Source organism: Mandrillus leucophaeus, unplaced genomic scaffold, assembly GCF_000951045.1.
Source record: "Mandrillus leucophaeus isolate KB7577 unplaced genomic scaffold, Mleu.le_1.0 Scaffold403, whole genome shotgun sequence".
Classification (NCBI taxonomy): Eukaryota; Metazoa; Chordata; class Mammalia; order Primates; family Cercopithecidae; genus Mandrillus; species Mandrillus leucophaeus.
In genome coordinates this window covers 2,068,639-2,084,655 of record NW_012104288.1, presented here as the reverse complement: position 1 = coordinate 2,084,655, position 16,017 = coordinate 2,068,639, and the positions used below count along the sequence as shown (strand labels likewise).

The 16,017-nt window shown below is 35.0% G+C and overlaps 1 protein-coding gene across 3 annotated transcripts in view; it reads right to left on the bottom strand.

Moving 5' to 3' along the window:
• The window catches only part of IPO11 (importin 11), a 262,132-nt gene that overhangs the window by 159,452 nt on the left and 86,663 nt on the right, over nucleotides 1–16,017 (bottom strand). For all 3 annotated transcript variants that reach the window (XM_011992135.1, XM_011992136.1, XM_011992134.1), the window contains 5 exons: nucleotides 13,200–13,243; nucleotides 11,114–11,204; nucleotides 9,649–9,696; nucleotides 8,804–8,909; nucleotides 5,154–5,280 (listed from right to left, as the gene is read on the bottom strand). In XM_011992135.1, the coding sequence (XP_011847525.1) occupies nucleotides 5,154–5,280; nucleotides 8,804–8,909; nucleotides 9,649–9,696; nucleotides 11,114–11,204; nucleotides 13,200–13,243 (416 nt within the window). The remainder of the gene's footprint in view (nucleotides 1–5,153; nucleotides 5,281–8,803; nucleotides 8,910–9,648; nucleotides 9,697–11,113; nucleotides 11,205–13,199; nucleotides 13,244–16,017) is intronic.

Below are 16,017 nucleotides of genomic sequence, written 5' to 3'. Positions count from 1 at the left end.
AAAAGTGAAAGATTATCCTAATGCTGATTTTCTAGTAATTTACTGCTTATTTTACTGAAGGTAAAGTAAAACTTTCTAAAAAAAAAAATTTTTTTTTTTCCTTTTGAGATGAAATCTTGCTCTGTTGCTCAGGCTGGAGTGTGGTGGTTTGATCTCGGCTCACTGCAACCTCCCCCTGCCAGATTCAAGCAATTCTCCTGCCTCAGCCTCCTGAGTAGCTGGGACTACAATCACCTACCATCATGCCCAGCTAATTTTTGTACCTTTAATGGAGATGGGGTTTCTCCATGTTGGCCAGGCTCAGGTGATCTGCCCACTTTGACCTCCCAAAGTGTTGGGATTACAGGCGTGAGCCACTGTGACCAGCCAAAATGTCCTAAAAACTTCTTTTGAATTTCTGAAACTTAAAAATATAATTAATTCAGAAACCCTACAGCCTAAAGAAGCCCAGTTTAAAGAATCATCTGTAGTCCTGGGAAAAGAAGGTTCCTCTAACCTAAAATTTAGTAATGCTAGTTTATAGTGTGGAAATAATGTTCTAAAACCTAAAAGTAGTCATAAGCACTCCATCTACTAACTAATATGTTATAAAGGGGAAAGGAAGGGAGAGTGTAAAAGATATTTTTTAGAAGGTGTTTTGGTCTATTGTATAGAATCCAGGTCAGTAGTTCTCAAATTATGGCACTGGGAACTACTGATATGCTCCAAAAGAGATAGTCTGTTAACAATAAGTATAAAACTGTGGTCAATTAACAGTAAGTACAAACACTGGATCACATGCAAAAAAACGTGACTAATGAAAACAGTATTTAATCTTTCATAAACTATGAAAAATGTGTGGGTATTGAAAGCTACAAGAATGCATTTCCTACCAGGTGTGAAGCCTTACTACAAAAGCTGTTGTTTGAAAAAAAACAACAACAAAAAACAATATTCAAATAGACTTACACAAGTAGGCCAATGAAACGGAACAAATTCCAGAAACAGGTCCACATGTAAACATGGGATATGACAGAGACAGCCCTATGGACCACTAAGAAAACTATGTATTATTCAAGGAATTACTGTAGTGTTGCTATTCTTATTTTTTAAAAAAGAAAGATGGAAACTTCCTTACATCACGCTCAAAAATAAATTTGAGGCAGAATAAAAAACCAAGAGTGAAGAAAAAGGATTTATTTCCAGGCCCAGCGGCTAATGCCTGTAATCTCACCTGTAATCTCAACACATTGGGAGGCCAAGGTGGGAAGATAACTTGAGCCCAGAATTCTAGACCAGCCTAGACAACACAGTGAGACCTCGTCTCTACAAAAAATCAAAACATTAGCCAGGCGTGGTGGTACACTCCTATAGTCCTAGCAACTCGAGAGGCTGACGTGGGACAAATGCTTGAGCCATGGGGTGTCGAGGCTGCACTGAGTCGTGATCTCGCCACTGCAGTCTAGCTTGGGCAACAGAGTGAGACCTTGTCTCAAGAAAGAAAAAAAGCAATCAATAAATCTATTAACATGTAAAACCTCTGCTTAACAAAGACAATAGAAAGAGACCGGAAAGAGACAGAGGAATTCGATTACATTTGTAATATTTTATTTCTTAAAAAAGATATTTGAAATATATATGGGAAATATTACAAATGAAAATATGGGTAACTGAGTGATGAGCACACAAGTGCTTCTTCTGTTAGTTGCTGAATTTTTTATTGACAAAATTCTTGCCTATGGGGTAGCCCTGCTCTTTCCATGGAGCAGCCTAAAAAAGAAAAGAAAATTAACAGCTACTTCTACTCTGTCAGTCTCCTTCTAATAACAAAAGAATAGCACATGGACAACAGTAGTTAATCAGCATCAAATGTATCCCGACTCCTTAACAGCAGCCCTTAGGAAAAAGAATGCAGATTCTGAAAGCCAGAGAGGAATTCAATTCATCAGGATCTACCTACTTGTAACACAGCAGAAGCAGTGCAGCAACTGGAGGAAGCAACTTTTTCAGTTAGCATAGGACTTCACAAATTTTATAACATCAGAGGCCACTGGGCAGAGAACGTCTCTTACCTCTGATAGCTGTGTGACAATATAAAATTACTGTCTGATCTAGGAAAATATAATGCAAATAGAGTGACATATTTTTTCGTTTATAACTTTTCCTCAGTGTAGCAATTTGACTTAATCGTGTGACACATATGTATACACATACACAATGTTTGTGTATACATTTATATATATAAATGTGTGTTTGCATATATATATACATACATATCTCTATATGGTTGTACACTATTGTGTATATGTATGCATGTATAAGGTATCTCCCCACATTATATTAGCTAGCATTTCTCAAAGGCTGAAAATTAAAGCAGTATGACTTATACATTCTTTAAATGTACTTTAAAAAAAGGCCAAGGTTTACAACATTAACTTGGTGCCTTACTAAACAATCTTCTTAACAATTCCTTGCAAAATAATAGTGACAGTATAAAGCAAATGCAAAACATGTAAACATGAGGTGTAGCCACCAGAAGATATAAAGGGCAAAGGCTGAATCTAAAGCAACATTTCCTCAAAGTATATTCTGTGAATACTAATGTATTAGTCATGTGGGCTAGTCATAATGCAAAGGTACTTTTTTTTTTTTTTTTTTTGAGACGCAGTCTTTCTCTGTCGCTCAGGCTGGAGTGTAGTGGGGCGATCTCAGCTCACTGCGACCTTTGCCTCCCAGATTCAAGCGATTCTCCTGCCTCAGCCTCCCAAGTAACTGGGACTACAGGCGCGTGCCACCAGGCCCAGCTAATTTTTGTATTTTTAGTAAAGACAGGGTTTCACCATGCTGGCCAGGCTGGTCTTGAACTCCTGACCTCGTGATTGGCCCGCCTCAGCCTCCCAAAGTCCTGGGATTACAGGCGTGAGCCACTACGCACACCACAAATGTGCATTTTTAAAGGCTTTGACCAGTTGTGTTACTAAGAAGCCCATTTGAATATTTATCTCAAAGTTTTCCAAACCTATCTGGCCATGAATCCCTTTCTCTCCAGTTACACTTGTTGGTATCTGGTAGAATTAATGTTCTGTTTTTAAGGCGCTGGCTGAAATAATTCATTTTTCTCTTTCCTTTTTTAATAGACTCATTATAAAACAAGTCTAAGACCCAAGCAATTTCTGGGCCCAGTGCAGTGGCTCACGCCTATAATCCTAACACTTTGGGAGGCTGAGGTGGGTGGATTGTTTCAGTCCAGGTGTTCAAGACCAGCCTGGGCAATGTGGCGAAACACCATCTCTACAAAAAATAGAAAAATCAGCCAGGCGTTGTTGCACATATAGTCCCAGACACCTGGGAGGCTGAGGTGGGAGGATCAGCTGAGCCCAGGACATTGAGGCTATAATGAGCCGTGATCGTACCACTGCACTGCAACCTAGGAAACAGAGAGAGACTCAGTCTCCTAAAACAAAACAAAACAAAACAAAGAAAAAAGAAAAACTCCCAGCAATTTCTCTATTTCCCAAAGAAAACTAATTGAAATTTAACCCTTTTGTAACACATCTATAAATCATTTAATATCTTCTCTCTGACAGAAGAGCAAATAATATTTCCAACTAGGAAAGCAAAAATTTAAATCTTATGGTTTATTGTAAGCTATTACAAAAGAAAATTAATTTTAGCAAATAGAAATTTTAGAAGCAGCTAAGTTATACTAATACATTTCTAAGAATGTAAACCCAGTAAACCACCACAAGGCTCTCTTGTAACTTCCCATACTTAATTAGTATTTAATAATTACAGAATGGTACTTAAATTCTCAAATCATTTACACAAAGCAGATAATACTTAGGTAGAAAATCCAAAGATCAGTTCTATTTGCCTTTGGAATGTATTGTGTTTCTGTAACAAATTCACCTATTTATGTTTTCCTTTAGTGAACACTACATGTAGTTTTCTTTATGGCAGCATATGTAAAAAAAAAAAAAAAAAAGAAGTATAGTCCAAGCCTGTGCTGAAAGGCAAAAACTAGGTGGGTTCAAACTAAAAATAAGATTTGGCAGGGTAAAGGGAGGGAGACTAAGAAATGATTTAAAAAGATCTTAGCACAACTCAGGGGAGAAAAAAAAATCACTTAATTTTACCTAAAACAAATCGAAAATCAGGAAAAGACAATGAACACATATATTAAGTCACTAATATAGTCACCCAGGCATATAATAAAGCACCAGTAGGAAAAAAGAAAGAAAACTATTCTTTACAATTTAAACTTCTTAAAATCATAGGCCTGTAAAATTACTACTACTATTTCAGTAATTTTATAATAAAGCAGCAAGCCTACTGCTTTGAAGGGGAAAAAAAGCAACAAAGAGCTTACTATAAAGTTTTCAGTAACACAAAATCAACAATAATATATGAATACCATAAAGAAAGAAAAATCCCTTAAAAGAGCCCAATAATTCCAAAGGCTTAAAAAAAATTCTCACAAATGAGGGACAAAGAATCAAGTAAAGATAAAATAAATTATGATGCTATTTCAATGCCAACATCTATCCTGAATTTTAAAAAGAATATATAAGCTATAAAGGGATTTTTTTTTTAAACTGCCTTTTTTTTTCTTACTAAGAAATTATAAATTATAGGGGGCCGGGCGCGGTGGCTCAAGCCTGTAATCCCAGCACTTTGGGAGGCCGAGACGGGCGGATCACGAGGTCGGGAGATCGAGACCATCCTGGCTAATACGGTGAAACCCCGTCTCTACTAAAAAATACAAAAAACTAGCCGGGCGATGAGGCGGGCGCCTGTAGTCCCAGCTACTTGGGAGGCTGAGGCAGGAGAATGGCGTAAACCCGGGAGGCGGAGCTTGCAGTGAGCTGAGATCTGGCCACTGCACTCCAGCCTGGGCGACAGAGTCAGACTCCGTCTCAAAAAAAAAAAAAAAAAAAAAGAAATTATAAATTATAACAGTAGAGCTTAATTTTTTTTTTCAATGACTAGTAATGGGAAGGGCAAACAATAATCAAAGGATTTTCTACCCTCAAATCAAACTGCTCACCAACGAATAGCTAGTGCAGTAAAAGGTCATAAACATTATAAAGAAAGACATAAACCGTTGTGAACTTGATGATTTGCACAGGTGAAACTTTAAAAACTAACTCTTTTAAGGCACTTAAGAAACATACCACTAAATCTTGATCTTGAAGCAAGTTACAGATTGCTTCATAAAGCATGGGTCTTAAGTCAGACTTGAATTTCACAGAAATCCACTGACCGATGAGCCAAATCACCCTGCGCCGCAATGGCTTATACCTAAACAGGAAAAAATCATCAAATTAAAATGTTAAATATTTTAAGAGGTCTATTTCATTTAGCATAATTTATCATTTAAATCTAAAATGTAGTAAGAATGCAATCTGCATTTTTAACATAAAAGCTTAAAAGTGGGTGTGCTGGCTCACGCTTATAATCCCAGCACTTTGGTATGCCACCCAGGAGGACAAATCACTTGAGGCCAGGAGCCGAAGACCAGTCTGGGCAACATGGTGAAACCTCATTTCTACTAAAAATACAAAAATTAGCAGGGCATGGTGGCATGCTCCTGTGGTCCCAGCTTCTTGGGAGGCTGAGGTACAAGAATCCCTTGAAACCCAGGAGACAGAGGTTGGCAATAAGCCAAGATTCTGCCACTGCACTCCAGCCTAGGCGACAGATCAAGGCTCTGTCAAAAAAAATAAAGCTTAAAGGCTACTTCTAAATGTACCACAGTACAAAATATTAACAATAAAGTCCTGATCTAAATAAATTAATATTATTAAAATTTTTAGTACTTAAAAATTTTTTCCTAGGCATATATGTTGCAATCCTGATTCTTTTAAGAATCGCAATGTAGATATGTTTCATAAAAACCAAATCCATTTGTTTTTAGCTCAAGTAACCAAAAATAGTGGCAATGCCCCAAACTCTAAAACTGGAAAGCTTCCCAAAAATAATAATAAAGAAGCTCCTGTATTTAATTTTCTACTCCAATTCTGTTAATACTATGAAGATTATTTTCAGAACAATGTAAGAAACTTCTAGGCTTATATAAAACATTCATATAAATTTTGTGGTTTCAACTAAGCTAATTTTGTAAGAGGTACACAATAACAGAATGTGACTCAGATTACCAAAATAACATATATTAACATTTGCAAAACATTTGCAGTAGCATGCATATACACTTCTTTCTCTCATCATCTTTGCTAAAAGAAATGAAAGCTCGGGTAAGGAGAAAAATCATGCAGTTCAAAACATTTGTGTCCAAGAATTTCACTCATGAAGTACCTTATTATGTAAATTTTAGTGGCAAGATGATAAATATTTCTGGGTATAAATGAAACACTTTTTTTCCCCCCCAAAAAACCACAATTCTAAAAGATGATCAAACATATAGGGAAAAAAATGCTCATTAAAGTTGCAAAAACTGGGCCGGGCACAGTGGCTTACACCTGTAATCCCAGCTTTTGGGAGGCTGAGGCGGGAAGATCGCTTGAGCTCAGGCAGGAGTTTGAGACCAGCCTGGCCAATATGATAAAACCCTGTCTCTACCAAAACTACAAAAAAACAGCTGGGCATGGTGGCACACGCCATGCTCCCAGCTGCTCAGGAGGCAGAGGTGGGAGGATCACTTGAGCCCGGGAAGTAGAGATTGCAGTGGGTGAACATCATGCCACTGCACTCTAGCCTGGGTGACAAAGTGAGATCCCATCTCAAAAACTAAATACATAAATAAATAAAAGTCACAAAAATATGTATGTAAATATTCCCGACCCCAAGAAGTTTGTAACATACCTAAAGGAATTAAAAAACACAAAGTAGTGTACTAGGACTTTAGAAAAGGAAGAGAAGAAATGGGCAGAGACAGATGGAATCTGGGCAGGTCTTTGAGATAAACAGTATTGGAGCTGAAGGGTAAAAAAATGTCATTTCAAGGGACAGAAACTGTTTGAACCAAGTGACACAGGCAGAAGTAACAACTTGTGTAGAGTGAAGTAAAAGCACCAAAGAACCATCGATTTTGGGAGTAAGACCATATTAGACTCTCTGTTCCAGATAAACAGAATGAAACTCAGAAAGGTAAAATTCCAAAGTCACAGACATATCCAAACAGAGGTAAAATTATAGATCACTTTGCTATTCAATGTGTGCATTGCCTGATCTGTCCCAGACCAACTAAGTCAAAACCTAAACTTTAACAAGATTAACAGGTGACTCCTATGTACATTAAAGTTTGAGAAACACTGGTCTACATCAGCTTTGTCCATTAGAAATACAATGCAGGCCATGTATGTTATTTTAATTTTGTAGTATCCACATTATAAGAGGAAGAAAATGAATAAAACTTTATTAATATTTTTACATATCCCAATATATCCAAAATATTATCATTTCAACATGTAATCAATAAATATTTTACATGGCTTTAATCTTTAAATTTAAATTAATTAAAATTGGAAAGTTGTTTCCTCAGTTGTACTAAGCACATTTCAAGTGTTCAATAGCCACACGTAGGGAGCTTCTGTACTGGACAGTGAAGATCTTATACTAAATAGCCTCTAGGGTTCAAGGACAACTAAACTGCACATTTGTCTCGCCAAAAGTTCTCTCTCCATCAAAGGCTCACTAGCTCCCTGAGACTAAGTCAGAGTCTATTTTATTCAACACTGCCTATGGGACATGGCAAATTCCAAGTGTTAAAAATATATGTTAACTGAATAAATGATTGAATAACTGAAGAGATAAACAGCTACTTACTGGCAAGAATTGGAGTATCTCCAACTCTGCAAATTCTGTGGCTCTAAATGTGACCTTCTGTACGTTCGTTAGTTTAGTCAACAAATATTAACTGTCTGTCTATGACTACATTCTAAGTATTCTGATAGGCTGCAGGTATACTGAAGTGAATCAGTAGAAGTGTACCTTCAAACTAAGAAAAATGCCCCTTAGAATTTTTTTAAATTATGCAATTTTAAACTAAGAAATAATTTTATAAACTATGAACGAGGTTTTTCCTTTCATTTTATGTATTCTACACCTAAAATTTAAGTAAGTAGGCAAGTGCTTAAATGTATCTAAAACCTAAGAATTGGGCTGGCCAGGTGTGGTGGCATGCACCTGTAATCCCCGCTACTCAGGAGACTGAGGCATAAGAATCTCGTGGACCAGGGAGGTAGAGGTTGCAGTAAGCTGAGACTGCAGCACTGCACTCTAGGCTGGGCAACAGAATGAGACTCTGTTTCAAAAAAAAAAAGCATTGGGCAAATGTGCTATTAAATGTACTAAATTCATTTATTTCGTCATTCATAGTACTAAATGTAATATGAATCTGTACTATTTAATTAGGTACCTCAACTAGAACTTAAAGTGTACTTGAATACTTTTGCCATGATGTCTCTACATTCTACTCTACTATCTTCCCAGAGACTTGCAGTATGCATTATGTGATCCCAAGACACTCACCTTTCACAGATGTTACTTTGATTAGGCTACTTCTGACACTAGGCATACCTCTTGCTAAGTTTCCAATTGTCTTTTTCTTAGGCATAGTTTCTTGAATTCAGAGACCTCCATCCTCCCTCATCTTTGCATAAAGTCCTCCTTTTCTCTCACAAACTACCTGATATGTCAAATACTTCCTAGATGTCAAAATTCTTATTCCTTTCCACGTAAGACATTACTTAACTCATACGATTGCATTTTTTAAATTGTAAGCCGTTTTAATACCTTCCTGTCTTCATTCATAGAATAAATAAGGAAAAGTAAGTGGATAATTAATACAAAATTTTATACTTGCCTATTGTGAATGACTTGTAATTCTGGAAGAAGTTGGTTTTTAAACCACTGATCAAAATCAACACTGTCAAAGAGCTCATAAGCAGCTAATCCAACAGCATTATACACTGAGAAGAAAATTTAAGAAAAAAATTAAAGGTTTCAGATATCAGATCTGCAAATGAGTGTATGAAACATACATTAATTAAGGGAAACACACAATATGTTAATTAGGGTAATAATTTAAGTAGACATTTTAGAAACATTATTTTACTTCATGTTTTTCCTAAATATTCCTTACTACTTTCAAACAGAAAATTCAATTCATTCTAAAATATTTAAGTCCAACTATAAAAATGATAAAATAATGGCTGCTTCTAAAATGGATGTAATATTTTATGACCTGGTCCCTACTTAACTCTCTCCAGTCTCAACTCAACCCTTAACCCCAATGCTTCAGTTAAACCAAAATAGTCACAATTCAAATTCTAACTGTGCTTCCTCCTCTTTCCCTCAAGTCTTTGTATCTTTTGCTCCATCTCCCTGGAATGCACCACCCTCTTTCCACCACCACCTCCGTGCACATGTAACTCCTATTTATCCTTGTGTTCTCCCAATACACTTCTTTGGGAGTCTTTCCTTAGACACACCAAACTACCTGGTGATCATCACCTACTTTAGCATTAACTATCCTGTATAGCATTATTATAATGCATTATCTTTTTACTTGGTTATCTCCCCAATCAGATTGTTCCCATATTTCAGTTACTCTTATATCTCAACACCATCAGCATAAAATCTACCACAAAACAGACTCTCCATCTACTGAATAAATAAATGCTTCTAAATCACTTAAGTTTAACATACCAGCATCTTTGATTAACAATGCATTCATATCTTCCACATTTGTGGGTCCTTAAAAAAAAAATAGGTATCAGTAGAAGCAAATAAAACTGGATTTTTAAAAATTTATATTTAAACACAAATTTGTTAGTTTCCCAATTCAATTAAGTACAGCACATTTCATGGTATCAAACATGGACACAGGTACAAAGGGAAAGTCTAAGTTTTATGATTATCATTAGAGAACACAGGATTAAAAACCAAATGTTATGACAAACAACATTCTAGAAAATATACACTACAAAATGCTAATGTGCTATATACCACAAAATTATTTTTTTTTTGGAGACAAGGTCTTGCTTTGTCACCCAGGCTGGAGTATAGTGGAGTGATCTCAGCTCACTGCAGCCTCAGCCTCCTGGGCTCAAATGATCCTCTCACCTCAGCCTCCTGAATAGCTGGGACTACAGGTACTCACCACCAGGCCCAGCTAATTTTCCTAATTTTGTAAAGACAGGTATTTGCCACGTTGTCCAGGCTGGTCTGGAACTCCTGGGCTCAAGTGATCTGCCCACCTCAGCCTCCCAAAGTGCTGGAATTACAGGCGTGAATCACCATGCCTGGCCAACACTCACTTCTGACGACATGCTCTTCTCTAGGATACACCATCACACCTGGCATTTTTACAAGGCTTTTACTTCCTCATATCCCTATAGGTGAAAATCTCAGGTTCTGTCCTTAAGATCCTCTTTTGTTTTCCCAAAGTTCCTTATATACATGCACTTCAAAAGTACATCTCTATCTCCTACCACTTCTAATGAGGTAACTGTTTCCTTGTCATGAAGGCTCAAAAGTTTAGGATCATCTTTGATCACTTTTCCTTCCCTAGCGCATTCAATCAGTTGCCAAAAGTCAATCAAGTAACAATAGTTACTGAATATGCCCAGCACTGGGAATAAAGTATAAACAAAACAGACATGATCAATGCCCCTAGGACTTAACAGTCTAGCAGAAAAGACAGAAATCATAAATCGATGTTAGTTAATAGGCAGATAATTCATTACTTGTGTATAAAGTGTAATGATCAAGTGTCAAAAATTTACATCAATATTTTCTCTCAAATCCATCATCAATTCTTTCCATTCCCATTGCTACCATTCTGAGAGGCTAACACTTACTATTTTAACCTTTTCTCACTATTTCTCAACAACATGCTCCAGATAGACTTTCTGCAAGCAATACGACTACTGTTTTGCTTTTGCTTCTACTGCATTTATTACAGGAAAATTTATCATCTTCCAAACTATAATTCAAGGTCTATCTCAAATGCCACCCCTTGGAAGACAGTAAGTTTCAAAATTGTTTTTCTCAAATTCATATTCATTATATGACACAGGAAACAGTTCCGTATGCATTGTAGGCACTCAGACTATTTCTTAACTAAATGTTAAATAGATTAACTCAAAGTTACTCACAAAATATGCCTTACCTTGAAGTGTTTGCATCATTTCTAGAAGTACAGGAGTAAGAGTCTGATTATATTCATGGAATATATCTATAAATAATACTTCAGTGCATGGCTGGAGAGGGAAAAAGACAAATTTCCCATCAAAACAGTTGCATACTATATTGACTAATTCTATAATAAAGCAAATACTCAATCTTAAAATCCTAAAACTTGTTTCCAACTTTTGATTTGTTAAAAAAAAAGATTACCATTTTTTGTAACCAACACAAAGGAAAACAAAATCGAATTATAATAAGAGAAACTTGATTTCCTTATTTCAATTATTTGTCATTACGCATTCAAAAACTTAAAACTATGGCAAGCAAAGTGTACATTTTAAATTAATCATATCTTAAATTTAAAAAGCATTCTGTAGCCACTCGTTTATAGTTCAGTACTATAAATGGCTGACTATCCAAGAATTTTTTTTTTTTTTTTTTGGAGACAGAGTTTCACTCTGTCACCAGGCTGGAGTGCAGTGGCACGATCTCAGCTCACTGCAACCTACACCTCCTGAGTTCAAGCGATTCCCCTGCTTCAGCCTCCCAAGCAGCTATTACGTATTTTCTTAGCAATGATATAATAAGCAAAAACAGGAACTCCAATTTGCCAAATAGAGTAGTATTTCTCTTAACAAACACAAGCAGTAACAGAAATTAGTGTTAGCTACATTTAAAAACAAAGATTCGTTTGGTTCTAAAAAGTACTGAATCACTTCACATTGCATGCTGGTATCAAAACATCTCATGTACCCCATATATATGTACACCTACTATGTACCTACAAAAAAATTTTTTAACAATTATTTTATTTAAATTAAAATAAAGGAATCACTAGATGGTTCACAATATTTACATTTTTTAATTAAATTTTTAAGGTTTAGTGTGGTGTTTCAAAAGGAACATTATAGACATACACACCGAAATAGGGTCAGAGGATGTGTCATCTCAGATATCTACTTCAAAACCATCAACATTGGAAGATGTTTACAGGAAGCTAAAGTAGCCATGAGTTGATAACTAATAAACTAGGTTATCATGACGGGCTCATTATATTATTCTATTTTTTAGTATGTTTAAACTTCTCCGTAAGAGAAACTTTTAAAAATTAAAGGAATGAAATTGTTTAAAGTTTCAAAATCACCAGTAATCTCTCTGGTTAACAAACTGTAAGTTTACGAGTCTAAAAACATTAAAGATAATATTTTTAGAAAACAAATAGCAAATTCTGTAAATTATGTAAGCACAAATCTTAAAAAGAACAGCTCAAACATCACATCTGTAATGGCAAAACATTTGTCATATTAATAAATGTGCTGTAAAAGTATCCTCTAACTGAAAGCAATGGGTTGGTCTCTGAGAATCACACTAAGTGGTAAGAGAAACAACATACCAAAAGAAACTTTACTAATGAAATACATAGAAGGAAAAAATTCTAGCTTAAGAGTGGCAGCTTTTACTTTGACAAACATTTTCCGTTTGTGCAATGACAATTATTTCCCAAGCAATGGGAAAGATGAAGAAAAAATTCATTTTCAAACTCCAAGTTAACAAAAAGAAAAAAATTCAGATTAAGCGTCATAATTTAATATTAATATAGTTCTTAGTTTCTTATAAACAGTTTCTCATCTGTCTGACTTAATGTTGGGAATCTTTAATTTCTTTTTTTTTTAAAAGAGACAGGGTTTTGCTCTGTAATCCAGGCTGGAATGCAGTGGCATTATCATGGCACACCGCAGCCTCAACCTCCTGGGCTCAAACAATCCTCCTGCCTCAGACTCCTGAATAGTTGGGACTAGAGGTGTGCGCCACCACTCTGGTCTAATTTTTTTTTTTTTTTTCTTTTTTTACTTTTCGCAGAGACAGGGTCTCACTATGTTTACCAGGCTGGTCTTGAACTTCGGGGCTCAAACAATCCTCCCACCTTGGCTTCCCAAACTGCTAGGATTAAAGTGTGAGCCACCATGCCCAGCAAGTGTTTGGAATCTTTAACAGAGTGTCATTCTCTACTAAGAGCTTTAGAAGGATTAAGCTTTCCCCCATCAATTTTTCTTGCAATTAATACTTACCCTCAAACTATATTTCCAAGAATCTCCTCCTGTTTCTTCCACTGCTGCAATTAAAAATATGTAATAATGACATTTTCAACATCTTGGTTTGGAAAACAAAGATCTGAATAACATCAGTATAATATTTCTGTGAACTGTTCTAAACATAACATTAAGAGCAAATCCTTGGGAACACAGGCCTTACACAGGTTTTGTTACTACATGCTACAGATCACAGCTGTGTATCTCACAGTCGTCTCTTAAGTGCTTACTATATCCGTAAGCATTCTCATTTTCGACAACAATGCTTTATGGAAAAAAGCTCAAAGTACTTGTCATTTCCAGGGCATCTGCTATCACCTGATCCAATACCATTACAATTCTGAGAATCATTTCATTTCAATACAGTAATCATGTTTCACTAGGTACAACGATTACTCACATTCTCCATAAATTTCTTGTATTTATATTTAAATTTAAAGTAAAATACTTCAGGGTTCTTAAAAATTTAGGGACTCAATGCTTCATGTTACAATATTGTACGTACTATATAAAGAAAGCAAATCGAAACAAGATGTTTCAGAAAAAAATAAAAAAAAACAAGAAAAGACATGTTGTACAGTACAATCCTGTATTAAAATTATTTTTAAAAACCAAAAGGATGGCGAAAATAAGTATTACAGAAAATTTTGGGCACTCTTAAAATATTAGGAAACATGTGTAACTACACAAGGGCATCCAACCAAAGAGAAAAGGGAGGCTAAAATCTAGCCTATGTCCCACTATAGCATAAGTAGTTCACACACAAGTGCTTTATTAGACACATGATTCCTTGATTTTCTACAGCAAGGGTTCCAGTAGACTTATTCCACTTATCTATCCAGTACTAAAATTCAAACAGATACAAAAAAGTCCTGTCCAAAAAAAAACTATTCAAAAACCTCCAAATTTCTTTGCAAGAATTTCTACAAATAAAAAATATGGAATTAATTACAAAACAGAAACTGACCTGATAAGAGAGAGTTAATTTTATATTTTTGTTTGAAACTACGTATTTGTAAAGGAATCTAAAAACTAAAAACGTCTTTTCCTGGACAAAATTCTACATCATATTTGTGTAAGTCATTCATTTTCTGCTTCTCAATTTGTTCTAAAGAATAACAAAGAAAGAGTAAGTTAATTTTAAAAAACCAAGATTTCCAGATCAAAAGTGCTGTATGAAAATACAATATTATACCTATCACTCAAACAGATATTTATAGAAAGGGGAGAAAAGTCATGCTAACACTAAGAAATTAATTCTTACTAAAGCCTTCTGGGTCTTCTTCCCACATTGTCAGTTCTTCTTCAGTTAACAGAAAATAATGAGAGACTAATCTTCTACATATCTCTGTCAAAGTAGGATATGTGAAGAATGCCATCTTAATCTTATGGGCTTCAAGAGTTTCAGGGCTGCTATCTGGAAAAATGAAATTTCCAAGTTAATTGTATAGCCAAACATTGTAGCCACACTGGATTATGTAATTTAAATAAACAAAAAATACACTCAGGGAAAAAGTTATACTTGTGCATAAATTTTCATTTTTATTATAAACAAATCTCAAAGATACTCTTTCCTTACAACATACCCACATCAATCCTGCTTCTGTCTTACCATTACAGCTTGTATATTACCATGCAATACTATCACGCCACATTGAAATGACTTCCTCATATATAGAGGATATGGGGGGTGTGCGTGTGTTTCTCTCTCCCCCTACCAACAAGACTTCTTCATTCACTTTGGTACACACACATATGAATGAATTTCAAATAATACAACAATTTAACATGTCTAGAAACAACCACCCTTTATATAAAGTCAGAGAAAGCTCTTATTTGTTCAAATGAATACACCCAGCAATATGAGCAGCAGTGATGACTATAGTACCTAATTCTTAAAAGTCCCTAAGCTTCAACCAACTTGTGCTACAAAAAATGGCTTATTAAATGTACTACATTGTTTTTAAAAGCTAGTATAAACATATTAAAATCTATAATCCTCACCTCTATTTCATGTCCTAGCAACAATTTATTTTTCACACTAAAATAAAAGTTTTTTAATTATATAAATATAGCAATTATATCACACTTAAGATTAAAATAATTCTTTTAAACTGTCAGTAAAGCAATTACCTTCAAAATTTTTGGATGGCTTATAAGCATAATTTTTGACAATCATCTTAATAAGATTCATACATTGGACAATGAATCGTTCAAATGTAACGCCTTCACCAACTTCTGTAAAAACATAGCTTACAGAAAATTCCAGTGATCTCTGAATTAGAGGAGTAAATGAAAAGGGATGCTGATCCAAGAAGTCTAACAGCTGTAAAAAAAATAAAAATAAAATAAATAAAAACTAAAATGTATTTTCCCCAAATTCATATTGAAATATAATCACTTCAATTGTAACTTTACTAACAATCATTTAGCAGTCTGAACGTTCACTCAGTTTTCACATGTATCATAACCCTTCTTGAGGCACATCATATAATGTGGATTATGTTAGATTATATCTCATAATAAGAACTTTCTATTATTTTCAGTACAAAAACCAAAACAGACCCAATTCATACTTAATTTTATAACAATGGGTAAATATGATACAAAATGCTTAAATATGCAACAGATAGACCTTTAAAAGTAATAGACTAAGACAAAGAATTTAAATATTATCTTCCCTTTCCCATATGAACTATATTTTAATGTATCATATAGCTGACGAGGGAGACGTCTTCCTTATAGAATTTCAGCTAATAAATGCAAAAGGAGTAACAGACTTAGAATGCCATCATTT